Source organism: Pristis pectinata, chromosome 4 (assembly GCF_009764475.1).
Source record: "Pristis pectinata isolate sPriPec2 chromosome 4, sPriPec2.1.pri, whole genome shotgun sequence".
NCBI lineage: Eukaryota > Metazoa > Chordata > Chondrichthyes > Rhinopristiformes > Pristidae > Pristis > Pristis pectinata.
The window spans coordinates 6,082,440-6,100,411 of record NC_067408.1 but is presented as its reverse complement, the minus strand read 5'-3'; the positions used below and the strand labels follow the sequence as shown (position 1 = coordinate 6,100,411).

Genomic DNA, 17,972 nt, shown 5'->3' with positions numbered 1-17,972 from the left:
ATTCCGATATTCCTCTCAATAGATTCTATTATTGCTGGACTGAACGGTGTCGAGCAATTAGTTGCAGATCGTTGTGCTGTGGAGAGAACTCTGGAGTGGTATGTGCCAAGGGATCCACCCTTCCTTACTTCCAGAACATTTGCAGTCATTTTTGGATCAGATACAAACCGCATATTAACATGCGAATTTCGGATTTGGTGCTCAGATTCCGAGCCACAGACGCAGCAGCACTTCGCAAAGGATTTACTCCTGGCATAAGATGGCATTATATTAATTGACCGAATTGCGACAGAAAGAGCAATTATAACGACTAGAAGTATTAATTATAAAGCTCCTAAAGAAATGACGATGATAAAAGGTAAATCATAAGGGTACTGTAAAATCTTGCATTGTTCACCAATGTCTGAGCGTATTTCTGCGCTTTCTTCAACAACTGATAGAGTAAAAGTGGCTGAGGCCGTAAGAGCTGGATGACCGTTGTCTCTCACATGTACTATGATCTTTTGTATAATGGCATCATCGTCATTAAAATAACGAGCAGTTCGAACTTCCCCTGAATTATGTGATATTGTAAACAGAGTAGGATCGGTAGCGCTCAGAATTTGATAGAAAAGGCGTGCATTCTGACCAGAATCTGCATCAAAAGCAATTATCTTGAGCGCTAGGTATCCTGAGCCTGCTGATTGAGGAATAGTTGTCACGCTGTGGTTCAATGACGCAGGACTTTTTATCATAGGAGGATTATCATTCTGATCAAGGATAACCGCGTTCACAGTAACACTGCTGGAAAGTGGAGGAACTCCACTACCTTGCGCTTGAATTTTGAATTGAAAACATTTAAGACGCTCGTAATCAAATGCCCGCTGCAAAAAGATAACACCAGTTTCAGAATTAATCGAGACATAGGAAGATAATGGCGAACCCTCTACCTCGTTCTCCAGGAGAGTGTAAGACAGGTGGGAGTTTAGGTTTATGTCAGAATCGGTAGCAGTCACTCTGCCGACGGAACTGCCGGGGACATTGTTTTCCATTACATGAACGGTGTATGAAGACAGTTGGAAGATCGGTGTGTTATCGTTAATATCTGAAATGTGTATGATAAACGTTCAGTTGGTGATTAGCAAGGGTATCCGCGGTCCTTGCAATTAACCAAGATCTTATATTCAGAAGCAAGCTCTCGGTCCAATATAGCATTTGTCACCAACCTATATGAATTTTTAAAGGATGATTTGAGCGCAAATGGGAGAATTGGCGTGATGTGGCAATCAACGTGTCCGTTTTCATGGGAATCCTTGTCTCTCACGCTGATTAAAGCTAGCAATGTTCCAGCCGACGCATCCTCGCGTACTATTTTAGGAATAGAATTTAAAGTGAAATCAGGAGCATTATTGTTCACATCCTTGAGATTCACTTGGACGGTGCAGTGTGCGGATAAAGGTTGAAAACCCATACCACTAGCTTCCACGTCAATTTCATAAGTATTTGTTTCCTCAAAGTTCAAAATTCCCTTTACTCTTATTTCGCCCGACATGGGATTAATGGTAAATAGTTCACTCACCCTAACTTTAACGTAGCCGCTGAAAATGACGTTATTGGACCCCGCGTCCAAATCTGTTGCATTAAGTCGGATCACCAGAGTGCCGGTTGGCACATTTTCCATCAGCCAGACAACATACAAAGTCTGCTGGAAAACCGGTGCATTATCATTAGCGTCCAACACAATAATTAAATTGGTGGTGCCCGTCCTTTGCGGAGAGCCACCGTCCAGAGCGGTGAGTAGTAACCGATGCAGCGGTTGTTTCTTTCGATCGATTGTTTTCGCTAACATTAATTCGGGGATTTTCGCTTCCCCGCGGATCCGTACATCTAAGACAAAATGCTCATTCGGAGTCAGCTGGTCCGTGCGAATGGAACTTATACCGACGTCAGGGTCGCGCGCATCTGGTAACAGAAAACGCGCGCCGGCTGTCGCGAATTCAACAATTTCCAAACGTATTTCACTAACCGGGAACACGGGAGAATTGTCATTAACGTCCAATATCTCGATTTCTGCACGATATTGTTCCACTGGATTTTCAATTACCCCTTCCACAGGCAGCAAACAAATCAGGCTTCCCGCGCAGAGTTCCTCCCTGTCTATTATTTTCGTCACGAATAATATTCCGTTCGTTAGATTGATATCAAGATATTGCGTTGGTGAATCAGAGACAATTCGAAATCTACGACGTGACAGTTCCTCCACGGCTAGCCCTAAATCTACTGCGATTTTTCCAACGATAGCACCGTGCCTTTCCTCTTCGGGAATAGCGTTACGAAGCTGACCCGAAACCAGATTCCATGCAAAAAGCAGAAAGATGGACGGTGTCACAAGCTTCTTCAGCATCCGTCGACACGCTAATTGTGACATACCTGCAGCGAGTTGTATTTTTTAGAAGATGGAAAGCCTTCCTATTGATTAAGACCGTAAATTGTCGGCAAATAAATTAAATGACTTAGGACGCAGAATACAGTGCCGTAAGAACGGCCGCTTGTTTCACGTTAAACACCAACAATGCGCCTGCGTCCTTCTCCCGGAATGGCTGGTGGATCTCTGGCTATATGTCATCACCTTATTGGTGGGCAGCGACACAAAGCGTCTCAGCCTTTAACTGCAAGGAGATCACAATAAATCTAACTTTTATGAAAATATAAATCAAAATTAGTACAGAAATCTTACTTTTAACTGGGTGCTCGTAAGCTTTTCATATTCAAAAGTGACAACACCTCCCCTTTTCCAATTATGATTTTAACGGCTTTAGGCAACGCAATGTAAATTATATATTGCAAAATACGTAAGGTACCTTAAAACATACAATATATCAATATCAGCAACTTCTGCATCTCCACGGGGATCCCACGACCGGTAAATCTTCCCCTCCTCTCCCTTCTCCGGTTGTTGCAGGAATCGCTCTTTCTGCGACTCCCTTGAGAGCTTGTCCCACCCCACCGATCCCCCTCCAAGCACTGATCCCTGTAACCGCGATAAGAGTTACACCTGCCCCAGCACCTCCTCCCCCACCACAATTCAGGGTCCTAAACAGTCCTTCCAGGTGAGGCAGTACTTCACATGTGAAACTATTAGTGTTACTTATTGCATCTGCTGTTCCCGGTGCGGCCTCCTTTACATCTGTGGGACCCGACGCAGATTGGGGTACTGCTTCGCCGAGCACCTTCGCTCCGTCCGCCATACCAGCCAGGATCTCCCGGTGACCAGCTATTTTAATCCCATTTCCCATTCCCAAACCAATATGTCGTCCACGGCCTCTACTGCCAAGATGATCCTTGACGCAGATTAGAACCTCATATTCCGTCTTGGTTGTCTCCAACCTGACGGCATGAACATCGAGTTCTCTAACTTCGGGTAACTACCACCCTCTGTCCCTTTCCACCCTTATCCCACCGGCCTCTATCACCCCATCTCTTTCGCTTCCCCTGCTCTTTCCATCTTCCCTCCACCCACACATTCCTCCCACTGGTTCCCCTCTTCACCTTCTTCACTTTATTCCATGTTCACCTATCCTCTCCAATCAGATTCCATCTTACTCAACTCTTTATTACTTCCACCCATCACCTCCCGACTTTTTATATCATTCACACTCTCCGCCTCCCTCACATGCCTATCACCCCCTCATCTAGATCCACCTCTCGCCTGCCAGCTCTCGCTTCTCTCCCACCACAATCACCCCCCCCCCCCACACACACACACACACACGATCTTACACTGGCTAGCTCCTCGATTTCTCTAGTCCTGATTGAGGGTTTCAACTGTTGCTTTCCCGCCATAAATGCTGCCTCACCCGCTGAGTTCCTCCAGCTCTTTTGAGTGTTGCTGCATTTTACAGCATCTGTACTCTCTTGTGTCTCCGTAAATTATATATTGTTCGTACAGCAAGCATTTCCATTAAACTTTGGTTAAGCAAAATTATCAATGACAGTTTTGTCAATATATTGATGCTTCCAATATAATTTTGGGTTGTAGAATACATACATATAAGAGCTGACCGAAGTTAAGTTATTTTAATTTTAATTCACTTTCGCAGTATTGAAGAAAATATTGAAAATGGACATAAGACATTCTGAATTAGCGCATGGATTTTATATAGAACATCAGTTAAAAAAAAACATGTTGATTCCTTTGGCGTTCGCAGGAAGAGCGCAACGTGTTGAAGGATTGATCGTAACTTTTAAGTTGGGGGCTGTTAATATTTTTATATGATTTTGTATGTAATGATTAAAATCAATTCATCTATACAGAATTTAGTTCATGAATTAGTATTTGAGCCTTAAGCTGAAAAAAACCCCAACAAAATAAGCATTCTCATGCAAATACTAATACCGAGAGCTGGCAATAGCTCGGTTATCTTTACAGTTTTTCGCAATTCACAGGGGAAACAAACCATTGTTGTTGATCGTTCTCCATGCGTTTAGGCAATGTGCCAAGTGAAAATTGATGGTTAAGTGTTTGCAAGAAGCAGAACAGAGTTTTGCGAATTAATGTAGTAGTGCAAATCTGCTGAAGTAAAATAATAATTCGAGAATACAGTATGAAGTGGCACATTCTATCTGAGATCATGAAATAGATGGGGTAAAATAAAACGATGCGTTGAAGGATTATGAAATATCCTTATTGTGAGACTATTAGTCTCCACTCTCCATTTAGTTGGATTTCGTAAAACGCATTCCTCCTCGTCCAACTGGGTACGAACACTGTATAGATTTCACTTTATCTTCGGCTAGTCAAAGATATATGATCGCATCTTGGTATTTTCTGATAATTTAGGTGCTCACATTTTATTTGTAGAAGAGAAAAAGAAACACTCAAAATACTTATATCAGGCCCCATCTGAAGAGTGAAGTATAAAGTTAATATTTCACGTCAAAACTGACATCAACACATAAAGTAAAGTATGAGAACACGCTTGAAAGAAGTACAGTTGCAAGGAAGCAGGGTGTATTAATCAATAAAATACATTTGCAGTCGGGATGTTTCAGGAGAAATGACGGGTAATTTGCCTTTCACCACCGATATTTTCCGATGTAGGCTTCGTCACAGAGCTTTCATTCCCTGTTTACGTTCTTCCGCATTTCTTGAAAATGCAGTTTCATAAAACCTGTTACATCTCTATTTTTTTCAATTTCCGATAGAAGTCCATGACCTTAAATAACAACTTTATGTTTTTCAAAAGAAATGCTTTCGATCTGCTGCACAGTTTGAGCAGATTTTTTGAGTTTCAGACTTCCATGCAGTATCTGTTTTTGCTTCCATTGTGCCAGAAAAGGGCAGCGCTGCAAATATGTGCTGAAATTGAGAGAGAATGGCTTCACCACCACGGCCACACACACACACACACACACACACACACACACACACACACACACACACACACACACACACACACACACACACACACACACACGTCAATCAAAGGCTTGAAATATTCAGATTATCACAACCATGTCAACAATGTAAAGTGGCAAAGGATTCCACCACAATTCCTGAATCTATGAGTATAGAATAATGAATTAGAGGTCGAGTTAAGTGACAAATGAAGACTGAAATTTGCAACTCATGAGTAGTGATTACTCTGTTTCAATAGAAGAGACAAAACTTCTCTATAATTTTCACCCTTCTGAGGATTGCAAAGGCATAGAATGAACAACAGTTCCGAACTTCGTTGTGTATAAATAAAAGTGGTTAACTCAGCGTCCCACTGAGGCCACAAGCACAAGCTGAATGAAGTGAGAAGTGGTTGTGTTGGCCGGGCATTGGATTGTGGACCCCTATTTTTTTTTCTCTCTTGTCCTCATCAATCAACTTGCAGTATTGTTACACTACTGATCCAAATCTTCACTGCACAATATTTGTACAAATGGGTCTGAGGTCATTTCCCACTGTGTGACGCAAAATTAACGCCATGCTAAATGGGATGGACTGAGAAAAGATCTTGACGTTCAAATCTGGGATTCATAAGATCTCATATGATATCATTAGCCGCATAATTCTATTCGGCACTCCACCTTCCTCTCTTGGAAAAGTGAAGTTCATTGTGACGAGTTATCCTCAATTCAACAGTGCTGTGGGTGTATATTAATTACATAGAGTGCAACAGTTCAATGCTATGGCACATCAATGCCCCTGTCCCCGCTCCTGTTCTGATAAGAATAAAAAACAATCATATGTCTGTTTAAGTAAAACTCGCCTTGCCATCATCAGCTTCATCCAGGAAAAAATAGATGTGAAATAAGTATTTTACATCACAATGGCATGGATCTAATTTTAATCTCTATCATAGCAGATTCCCATATCATCAGAAGTGGTTAACTCTGGCTGGCATTTAAACCGTTTTGTTGCACATTACCGCAATTGTACACCAAACTGGCCATGATCTTGATGAAATGGTGCAATAACTATTATTTCCCTCGAAGAGAAGCGTACTGAATACCTGCAGATTGCACTTAAGGAGATTTACTTTCCCAAATATGTTCCACATTTTATTTGTCTCTGAATGTTCCTGTGGTGTGGTTAACTAAGGGGCACTTTGTTCAAATGCAACATTGATGTTATTTATTTTCTTCTTGTAGATGTCTGTTTTGACTGAACCATGTGGTTGCATCAGTCCAAGTGAGCGTTGATTTTACATTCTATTCTGAAGCGCATGCTTTGATTAATTTCATGATAGTTTTTGGCGTTGGTGAATTGGGTAATGCAAGAATTATTCATTCCGTGCAAGTGAAAATAAAACAAAAACAAAGCTGCAGATACTAAAATACAAACAGAAGACGCTGGAAATACTCAGCAGGTCAGGACGCATGTGGGAAGAGAAACGGTACAAATCGTAGGCACTTCCTAAGAACTGGGAAGGAAACAAAAGCACGTCACAGAAGAGTAAAACGATTTGTATTACGGTGCTCTGCACTTAAAATATATAAAATGCCAGACTAAAGAATCATTTACGAAATGCGTATCAGATCAATCAAAAGTGATTTACAGCCAAAATAAAATCATGTGTTCAATGTTGCAATTTGGGAAATTCTGCAACCAATTTTCATGACACGGAAAGGTATCATTTCGAGCTATGAACTCCGTGCCGGCTCAAAGAGCAATCACATTTTCACATTATCTCTCCATGTGGCCTACTTTCCCTACATCCCTATCAACTCCTCCCCCAGATTCTACCAACTCTCTCGTCTTCTGGATCTGGGAGGAACCGGAGGTGATCCACGCGGTCACAGGTAGAACATAAAAACTCCACACACACATCACCCCAGATCAGAATTGAACCCAGGTCGCTGGAGGCTGAAGAAACATTTCTGTCGGTTGCGCCATTGTACAGGCCGAATGCACACAGCAATATCACTAAACTGTCAAGACAGTGACCAAATAATTGGCAACGAATATTGAAAAGGAGGTACAAAGGAAAAGAAATAGAAGTTCAAATGCCAGGGAACCATCCCAGAAACAAATTCAGGTGTTTCAGTCCTGACGAAGGGTCGTGACCCGAAACGTTCACTGTTGATTTCCCTCCATAGATGCTGCCTGACCTGCTAAGTTCCTGCATCATTTTGCGTGTATTGCTCAGGAGTTTTCTATCCTGATTGGAAGTGCGAAAGATATTTAACATTTTTGATATCCAGAATAGTGAGGCATAAAGAACTGGCGAGAGCCAACTAAGGTGCTCACTGTTCAAGGAAAAGAAACAACCTTTTGCTCTGGCAGCAAGTATGGAGTAACTCCCCTTGCTTTAGCGCGCGAGCAAATAGAGAAATTTATGAAATACGTATATATTTAACTAGAAAGGCGAACATAAAAATCATTTATGTTGCATCGTTCACGACGTAAGTAAAATTTTCCGATTTTCACTATTCCTTATGCATTTAAATTATCGTCTGATTTTGTTTAATATCGGTTAAATGAAGCACAATAGTTTTGTTGGTCGTTGGAGGAGGAGACCTATCGTCTTCACCCGTAAGATCTATTTGATATTGTTTGATAATATCACCATAATTTCCCCAATCAGCCTGCCACTGGTGACCAGAATGTCGGAACATTTAGAAGAAGATTTTAATTGAATGGTAGGTGATTGTCCATCTGACAACTTATTAGTCCGTTATTCACTGAATTCTTGTCAATACCAGTAACTGAGGCTTCCGTAGTTCCAGGCTGAGAATCGTCGCCGAGTACTTTGGTTGTTGACATTGAGGTTACCTCTAGAGCGTTGTCATTTGCATCATCGATTTTCACTTACACTGCAACTGCACTTGAGCACTTGTCCTTCACCACAACAATAATCTCAAACACATTGCCCTCTTCGAAATGGATCAGTTCTCTAACTCTGAGGTCTTCTGTACCGAGCTCCAATTGAATCATTTTTCTCACTCAGTCAGAATTGTACTTCCGAAAGGAATACTCCGTGTCGCTGTTTAATCCGTTGTTCTCATCAGTTGCGTTAAGATTGATAACCATCTTACCTGTCAGCGTGTTTTCCAATAAATTTGCAAAACGATTGCTGAAATACAAGCAAGTTGTAATTTGCATCGAAGCCTTCAACGGTAATTTTGCAGTTCCATGTCTTTCTGGAATACCGCCGTCAAAAGCCGTCAACAGCAAATGATGTATCGATTTTTCTTCTCGGTTTAGTGCATGCTCCAGAACAAACTCGGCTAATATACACCCACTGCGCGATATTCATACAAAAAGAAGTTTATTGGGGCTAAGCAGATATGTAAGTATAGAATTGACACCCATGTCAGAACGTTGCGCACCTTCCAAAGGAAAGCGTGCTCCCGGTAGTTGATTCAAAATATCTTTAAAAATCTCACGGTTGGGGAAAATTTGTAAATTGTCATTTATATATAGAATTTCTACCTCAGCATGATACAGTTTCAACGGGATTTCAGTAACGAATTCTTGTGGAATGACGCAAACTGGGTTATCCCCGCAGATTACCCCTCTGTCAATCATTTTGTTTGCGAATAAAATTCCGCTTTTCAGTTTGCTTCGAAATACTGCGGATGCATACCTGAGCCGATCCGGAATCGACGTTCTGAGAACTCTTTGAATTCAAAACCCAAATCGTTAGCGATGTTCCCTACCAGAGCCCCATGATCCAGTTCATCAGCAATCGAACAGGACCTGTGCAGAACTAAAATGTCAGAGAGAAAGCAGAAAAAATGGACGCCAGACATGTTTTACTCATCGCTGACTATCGGTTTGAATCTGCCATATTGACAATTGAAATCCTCGAAAACTGCGGCATTATTCATATCCATAGAGTGGAAATATATTTGAGGAGGGTGGTAATTACAGCCATAATGATGTGTTAGTCAGCGAGACTAAATCAAGTACAAAATGTACGCATCATCTCCCCTTTGGCAGGGGGATGAGTTGCAGATCTCCTATTTGGTTACCATCCCATATTGGTCAACATCAACACAATGACTTCGATCAAAATTACAATGATATCTTCGTAAAACAGCATGGTATCAAAAGGAAACACAAGAGATTGCAGATGCTGGAAATCTGGAGCAATACACAAAGGCGCTGGAGGAATTAAGCGGGTTAAACAAAATTGGTAGTGTAGTGGTTAGCGTAACGCTTTACAGCGCCAGCGATGCGGGTTCAATTCCGGCCACTGTCTGTAAGGAGTTTGTACATTCTCCCTGTGTGTCTGCGTGGGTTTACTCCGGGTGCTCTGGTTTCCTCCCACATTCCAAAGACGTACGGGTTAGGAAGTTGTGGGCACGCTATGTTGGCGCCGGAAGCGTGGCGACACTTGCGGGCTGCCCCCAGAACACTCTACGCGAAAGATGCATTTCACTGTGTGTTTTGATGTACGTGTGACTAATAAAGATCTTATCTTATCTATGTAGTAGAATGAGTCGACTTTTCTGATCATGACATCATTTCCACTCTCCTCCTTCCCTCTCACCCCCTCACCTGGATCCACCGATCACCTACCAGTTCTTGCTCCAACCGTTCCCTCCACCTTTTTATATTAGTTATCTCTTGTCTATTTTTCCAGTTCAGTGGAAGGGTCTCGACCCTAAAAGTCGCCTGACCATTTCCCTCCAGAGCTACTGAGTTCCTTTGTGTGTTGCTCCATGTTATCAAAAGGATCCTGCCATCGAAGGCCAGTATTAATTTTAAAATCTGGTTAGTCATTGCTGAGCAATTCAGTATTGAATCCGATGAGATGCCAACATTATTAAGCGGTATATACAGGATATATTTTCTTGTTTCAGAATTTGTTTAACTTATCAGTAACTTAGCACTTTCCATAAGTTGTGGAAATATTATTCCTGATTTACTTTTTACATTATCAAGGCTAGTTTAGATTTCTGCTGGACGAAAAAAGTTTCCGATGACTGAACCCACGTATTTTCATAACAAAATAAGAATGAGTATTGGGGACAGGACCTTTAGTATTTCGATACTTCTCCATTATTCACTACTATTACGGCTGATCTTCTACGTCAACGCCATTTTCACGTGATTATTTAACATATACTTCCCAGCGACTTTCACACAAAAAGGTTGTTTCGAAAGGGAAAAGCTTTGCGCTTTTGAAGTATTCACATTCTCATGAATTTTCCACCGAAAAAAAAAGTGCAGGCAGTCATATTATAGGATCTCTGCGGAGAGATCAGATAAGCAAAATGCCTCCTTGTATTGTCTTGTCCTTTTTAAAAAAAACTATGCCTTTCGCGAATGTTCAGCTTGGAAGCGCAATACATCGTTGGCTTCCGCATGTGAACTTTGGAATATGAAAGTCGCTGCTGGTTCCCAATTTTACGCAAGAGCGTATTTGCATGGGGTTGCCAATTCTGAGGAAAAAAATGTCAAGTGAAAATTAATGTTGCCTGTCTGTGATTTTAATTCCGTGTGTAATTATACTTGAGAAAATTGTGCCAGTCAAAGAGATTTTGGTTACTTTTTAGTCAATGCTGGCTTCATCCGTTCTCGATCCAGTTGAGAACTCCTATCCATAAAAGTTTTCGCAGCTTCACCTTTTTACCTTTTTGTTATGTCTCAATCTGTCATAATTTGCAATGTCTTAACCCCAATACCGATCTTACCATTGTCATGTCTTAGGCATACTGAATAAATCTGACCCCATCGACGCACAACTCCCTCTAGCTTTCTTATTTTTTTACTTACAGACTCCATTTCGATTTCTGTATGTTGAAGATTTTTAATAAGATTTCCTATAGTTTTCCTTTGATCGTCTTTTTGATTTGTTTCCTATAACCCTGTTTGCTACTTTGTCGTCAATATTCTTCCCTATTTTACTTCTTCTTATGTTCGCTTTTCCTGTCTTCTTTACGTTGAGGCAGCATTAGTTTTTAAAAGATCTCTTCCATTCCTTACTATGCTTCAAATATTGACACCTCCCTTTTTTAACGTGTCTTCTAGTTCAAAGGTCCCATCCTAGTTTAAATCAAGTTCATCACATATTTATAACTATCTTCTGTCCTAGAACTGGGGCTAATTACCCATGTAAGTAAAACACTTTTTTTTTTCTCCAGAACGCATTATAACCACAAAGGTACAGATTGATATATTCGTTTTTTTCTCCATCACGTTCTATACGTAAAGATAAATAAGATAACTTAAAAGTAAAATATTCAGAATGGTCAACCTGCATGTTGGAAATTAATTTTTTCGTTTTTCTATGCTGCTCCAAAAGAAAGAGAATAAGATGTAGCCTGTGATGTTTGATGCACGGAGCCGGACGCGCCCGAAAAAATTATAAAGAAGCGTGTTCACCTGGATTGGTGCTTTATAGTGGAATCGCCAGCTCCCTGACACTCAAAGTACCATACATCGCCGGCTTCCGCGCATGAACTTCAGAACATGAAAGGCGCTTCTAGTTCCCAGCTTTACGCAAGAGATTATATGTATAGGGTTGGCTGATCTGATGAAAAGAGTCAGGTGAATATGACTGCTGAATGTACGTATTTTTATTTTCATGTGTTTAATTATTGGTACCGTTCAAATTAAATTGGTTATAAAGTTGCGTAATTTTAAGTACTTAGGAGTCAATTTATTCAGTATTTTCACATGATGTAGATCCCCTTTCAATAACTCTCCAACTTGGAGGAACGGACTTGACAACATAACATTGCTCTGCTTCTACTGAGAAATTTTAGCCCAGTTTTTTTCTCTTTTTTTGTTGTTTGTTTTTCTTTAAAAAGTTTTTTTTGTTTAGTTTATATTGTTTATAATTTTTTTATTGATTTGGGTTTTTTTTGATTTATATAATAAAACTTTTTCTTTCCTTTCTTTTATAGTATATTCATTTACTAAGAGATCGTTGGATCTACAGATTTTTTTATATTGTTATTTATGATTATATATGCTATGATTGTTATCCTGATCTCTTGGTATTACATGCATAAATATTGATGCGATATATCAATCTGTATTAATTTGAAAACTAATAAAAAGATTGAAAAAAAATTGAGTATTTCAATTTATTTGAATGCTGTTTAAATATTTCGGGCTAAGGATTAAAAGCAATAAAACTGTTCAAAGGCCTCTGACAACTTATTCTCTGGACAGAGCTCGGTAGGTCTGTGGACACATGCTTCGGGTGCAGATCTACCTGCGTCCATTGAATACTTTCTAATTTGTAAGTTCCAGTTCGTTGATGGTGGCTACAATAGATCTACAAGTATATTAAAATCAGTTTTTCAGCGTAAAAAAAAAGCAGAAAGTTATTTCCGCTGCTGGGAATGATAATCTGATGAGTAAATGCAGAATTTGTTAGCGATTTCAGCAGGATTCTTAAATTGGAAGGAACCGCATTACAAAGGAAACACTTGGCAGGGAGTCAATAACGCCATGGAAAACAAGATCTTAGTAACAAAGCTGCGATTTGCCAAATATATTTTTGGGAAGTATGTCAAATTACAATTACATCTTCAAATGGAGACCGTAGTGTTACGGACTCAGTGAAAGTCCCTTTAAGATAGAGAGTGTGTGTGTATGTGTGTGTGGGGCGTGCTTACGTCAATAGAAGATAAAGGACGTAATGACGTTGTTGAAGAAGTTAGAAGAAGAAGGAGAGAGAGAGAGAGAGAAGGGAGAGAGACACCAGCCTGCTAGTTTTCTCTATCGATGGATGAGAAACAATAACTGTGTTTGCTACTGAAATCCATGTATGGAAGTTGGAAGTAATCCGGTGGAGTTCACTTTGTTGCTGACCTGTAGAAGGAAACAGGTATTTGTGTGTGGACGACCACGGTTCGGATGCTTGCGGGGTGAGGAAGTCACTACCGAGTGAACACTGGAGTGTCGTTTGGGTTCCATCGTGGAACATTTGGATTTCTTATTTACTCTCTCTCTGTTTCTCTACATCTACGTCTTATCTTCTGACAACGGTGGTTGTTGAAGAAGCCCTTGCTCATGTTTCACCTTATGGCTTGCGGAACTGAACTTTAAGAACCATTCCGGAACTGGGAGTCTGGGACTTTGTCACACACACACGAAGAGTTTAGTTTTGGGGTTAACGTTCGAGGTTTAACATTTTTGAATTCTAACATACTAACATTTTTACTTTTATTTTACGTATTATCATAAGTAGTGATTAATAAAATAGTTTTTAACACAGAATCATGCTCAGTGTGTTTATTTTGTTGCTGGTTCGTGACAGTAAAAAGCTAGTCGTAGACGCTGAATAAAACTGATCGTTGTGTAAATCGAACAGATCCAAACGGAAAGAACAGCGGGAGACCAATAGACTCAAGTGCTTTAAAGGTTCCATGTAGGTGTGAGTGAAGGATATGTTAAGGCTAGTTTATTGTAGGCAGGTGAGGCAAATACAAGAACATTAACTGGTACAGTTAACTGTTACAGAGTTAATGTTAACTGGTACAGAGGGGAACAACGTCGAACTTATAAAATATTGAAACAGCAGTTGCTGAAAATCCCAACACAAGAAAATACTGAAAAACAATTAGCTGGTCCGGCAGCTTCTGCAGAGAAAGGGGAAAATTTAAAAAAAATCATCAAATTGAAATTAATTTAATATTAAAATTTGATCATGAGAAATTTAATTAAAAGTTATCAACAAATAAAAATTGCCGAACATCTGAATTTGTTGAGCTCAATGTCAAGGCACAGAAACAGACAATCGTAGAATTCAACAGGAGAGAACTGGGCCGTTTCAACCTATTTCACCCATGGGAACGTTAAAGGGTATTTACGCTATATGCAAATAAGATGGTTCTCTGGATCATAATGTTGAAGGAATAAGCTAAACACATATTGTTTTCTGCAGTGAGATGGCGTTAACGAATAACTTTCTTGTTATACCATTCGGGAACAGTGGCAAAACATGACACTGCTTACATTAAGTTTGAAAGAGAAGTAGTTTAATTCAAAATAAGGGTTTTAAGTCCAAAGAAAGAAACCAAAGAAGATTCGAGGGGTGAATTTGCTGTGACATGACGTTGGAAAGATTTTACGTTGCATGTAAAGACATAATTATGATTTTTTTAAAAAAATAAGTATTTCTTTAAGACATTTATAACAACATAAAAAAGCAGTCCCTCCGTGGCTGACAGGAAAAAAAATAAAGATAGTATTAATTCAGTTAAGGTTGCTGATAAAGTTGCCAAGAAGGACAGTAAGAAGATGGAGCATGATAGCACTAAGAAGGGGAATGCCAAAAAATGCGAACAGAAGATAATATAGTTATGAGAGTAAACTGAGAAACTTCAAATTAAAACGACTGCAACAGCTTTCAAAGTTATGTACCAAGGAGAGAATTAAGATTAGGGTTACGGTGTCAATCTTCGGGTTGTGGGAAATCCATTCCTCTTGTGCTTCCAACTCTCACCACTGGAGATTATTAGTCTCACGGAGTGTTGCCACTTTGATCTGTCCCTAATCCAGTTTTACTCGCCTATATTGGGGTTAACGCTTTCTCTTGGTGTTTGTTTCAGGGTTAGGAATAATGTTAGCCTTAGGATGAGGGTAAATGTGAATATCTTACAGGCGTAGAGATGATAATTTATACTGGGGAATACGGAAATGCAAGAGAAATTCATAATTTGTGTCTGTCTTCATAAAAATAAGAGAAAATCTGCCAGAAATACAGGAAAAACAATAGTCTAGCATGAACGAGCAATGGAAGCAAACTCATATTCATAAAAAATACACTAGATAATGTGGTGAGACTGAAAGCTATAGAATCTCAAGGGCCCAAACATCCATATCCATGAGTTTTGAAAGAAGTGGATAGATGTACAGGAAGCATTGTTTATCATCTGTCAATAGGCCATGATTCCTGAATAAAAGAGGTTAGTAAATGTCGCCTGTCTGTGTCAGTAAGAAATCGGAGGAGAATGGAGAAATTACTCTCCTCTCAATGTAACATCAGTGGGCGGGAAAAGCTGGAAATTAATGAATAATGTGACAGCACAACCACTATAAAATGACTGAGCAGATTCAGTATGTTCTTATCAATGGGGAAATTATCTCCGATTAATCGATTAGACCACGTATAACAAGCACAATGTGTAATTGTTGGAGGGACACTGGTGCATGTGCTGTACTTAGACTTAACATGGTTTTCCATAAGGTCCCAGTGAACCCAGTGAGTACACATTGAAACGAGGACAACATATTCTCATATAATTAGAATTGCTTATCAAGCAAAAGCAATGAGAGTGGGAATAACAGGGCGTTTTTAGGTTGGCAGGCTGTGAATGGTGGTGCAGCAAAGGGGTTGTGCTTGGGTCCCTGCTATTCACAATTTATTTCAATTATTTGGATAACGGGAACGAACTTCGTATTTCTAACTTTGTTGATGATACAAACCTCGGTAGGATTTTGAGTGGTGGTGAGGATTTAGAGGTATCCATGGAAATATAGGTATGATAAGTGAGTGGGCAAGAATAAGGCAGCTAGAATATAATGTGGAAAATCTCACATTTTTTGGAGAAGAAAATCAACATATTTCTTTTTAATGATGGCAGATTGGGAATAGTTAATTTTCAAAGGGACCTGCGTGTCGAAGCTATCACATTGATTCAGCAAGTAATTAAGAACACAAATTGTATCTTCACCTTTATTACCAAAGAATTTGAGCGAAGATCCCTTACAGCAATGACATAGAGCCTTGATGAGATCGCAGCTGAAGTACGTGTACAGTTTTGGTCTCCTGAAACAAAAGCGGTTCTAGTCAACGAAGCGAACTTTCAGGAAAATTTGCCAGTTTCATTATCACCATAAAAAAAGCACTTTATTTCAGATTTAACGAATCACATAACCTTAAAATTCTCTATCTACCTTCATAAGATTGGGACTCGTGTCTTAAATTATAATCTATATTCCTAGGTACAAATCTGGTAAGTTAGGCAACATTTAACGCGCTGGTGGCATGGTGATGGGAGGGAGGTACTTTTTATAGTACTGATATAGCTCTTTACTCAGTTAGCTAAAGCTCATGGTTACGAAGCTGACAGAATTATTTTACCAAGTCAGGAATTTACTAAACAGCAAAAAGTCTGTTCCTGAAAGGGGTTCCCAGACCTTTCTATCGTGATCTCAGCTGCTCAGAATATTGATGGTTGGATAAAAAGCCATATGCCGATATTTTGTGGATACAAAATGGTGGGTGATATTTTAAGTTGTACAGTTGTGGTGACAGTGCTATAATGAAATACTAATAAGTTAAGTGAATTCGAAAAATAAATCAACCTGACTTGGATTTCAAGGGAAATGCAAAGTCTCCTTCACAGCTTATATTGCAGAGGGTGAATATGCAGAGGGCCACAAGCATGTTATATTTCTTATGCAGGGTGTTGAACCTGAAATTTTAATTGTTTGTTTTGCACTAATATGTCCGATATGCAGAGTGATCGCAACATATTCTGTTTTTACTATGTGTATGGTTTTGCGATATCAAATAGCAACGTTGGAGAGCACATACATTAGAGTGTAAACGAACTTGGGTGATGCGCACATGCACAGGTTCTCAGCGAATACTTGGTCAGGCTTATGAAGGCGAAAAGCATTTTGATCATGAGAGAGACCTCACAAAGTAGTGTCGATTATAACGCAGCATTCAACTGGCAAAATAGGTTCTGGTTTCAGGTTATACAATTAACATTAACAGTTTCCCGCTTAATGTTAAATCAGTTTTCTCTCATTCCCCACAGCAGCTACCTCATGTGTTCAGTGTTTCCAGAATTCACTCTCATTGCATTGCCCAGCAAATTCTGCATTTTGCATCTAACTCTTGCAGCATTTCTCCCTATTCATTCACTTCAGTCCTCATTCACCTCCCGCTACACACTCTCCTCCAGCCGAATCAGTTATAATCAGAAAATAATCGTAGTCATCTCTAACACAGCATTTACAGCATTTCTTTCATCTGGACAAATTTGGATCCGCCCTGTCACAAATTTCCAGACCTGCTGAGTATCTCCAGCTTTTTCCGGTTTCATTCCAAAATATATCTGGCCAAAGTTCCATGTTCCTGAAGCATTTCTATTCAAAAGATCCTGAAACAAATACTTCATTCTGGTTTGTGGTGTTTTGTGTGAATGCTTACTCGCAATCACTTAGCTGAACTATTTTCTCGTCGAGAAATGTTGCTGCCTTCACAAAATAACCTAATATAACTTCCTTGGATCATTCAAGATGGAATGATTCAACGTTGTCACTACCTGATGGAGATTTCCAAATTGCTTTATTTTTGTAAAGCGTGTGTCTTCCACCTTTCAGTCATTTTCTCTTCGTTAAATTTGCATCACCGATAAACTGGGTCATAAACATTATAGCTTTATTAATTTATAATCATCTGGGCAACATGTAAGTCAAGATAACCGTTGGCAAGCTGCAATGCTTACGTTGTAGGTTTCTGGACGATCTAGAGATATTCAGTAATCATGTTAGCGGTTAGATGTGTTTCGCATTTGAC

General features: G+C 39.7%; 1 protein-coding gene across 1 annotated transcript in view; it reads right to left on the bottom strand.

The window, feature by feature from the left end:
• Positions 1-1,117: 1,117 nt before the first annotated feature.
• Positions 1,118-17,972, bottom strand: part of LOC127569153 (protocadherin Fat 4-like) — a 101,521-nt gene continuing 84,666 nt past the window's right edge. Inside the window, 1 exon segment of the mRNA XM_052013541.1 lies at positions 1,118-2,049. Within this exon segment, the coding sequence (XP_051869501.1) occupies positions 1,118-2,049 (932 nt within the window).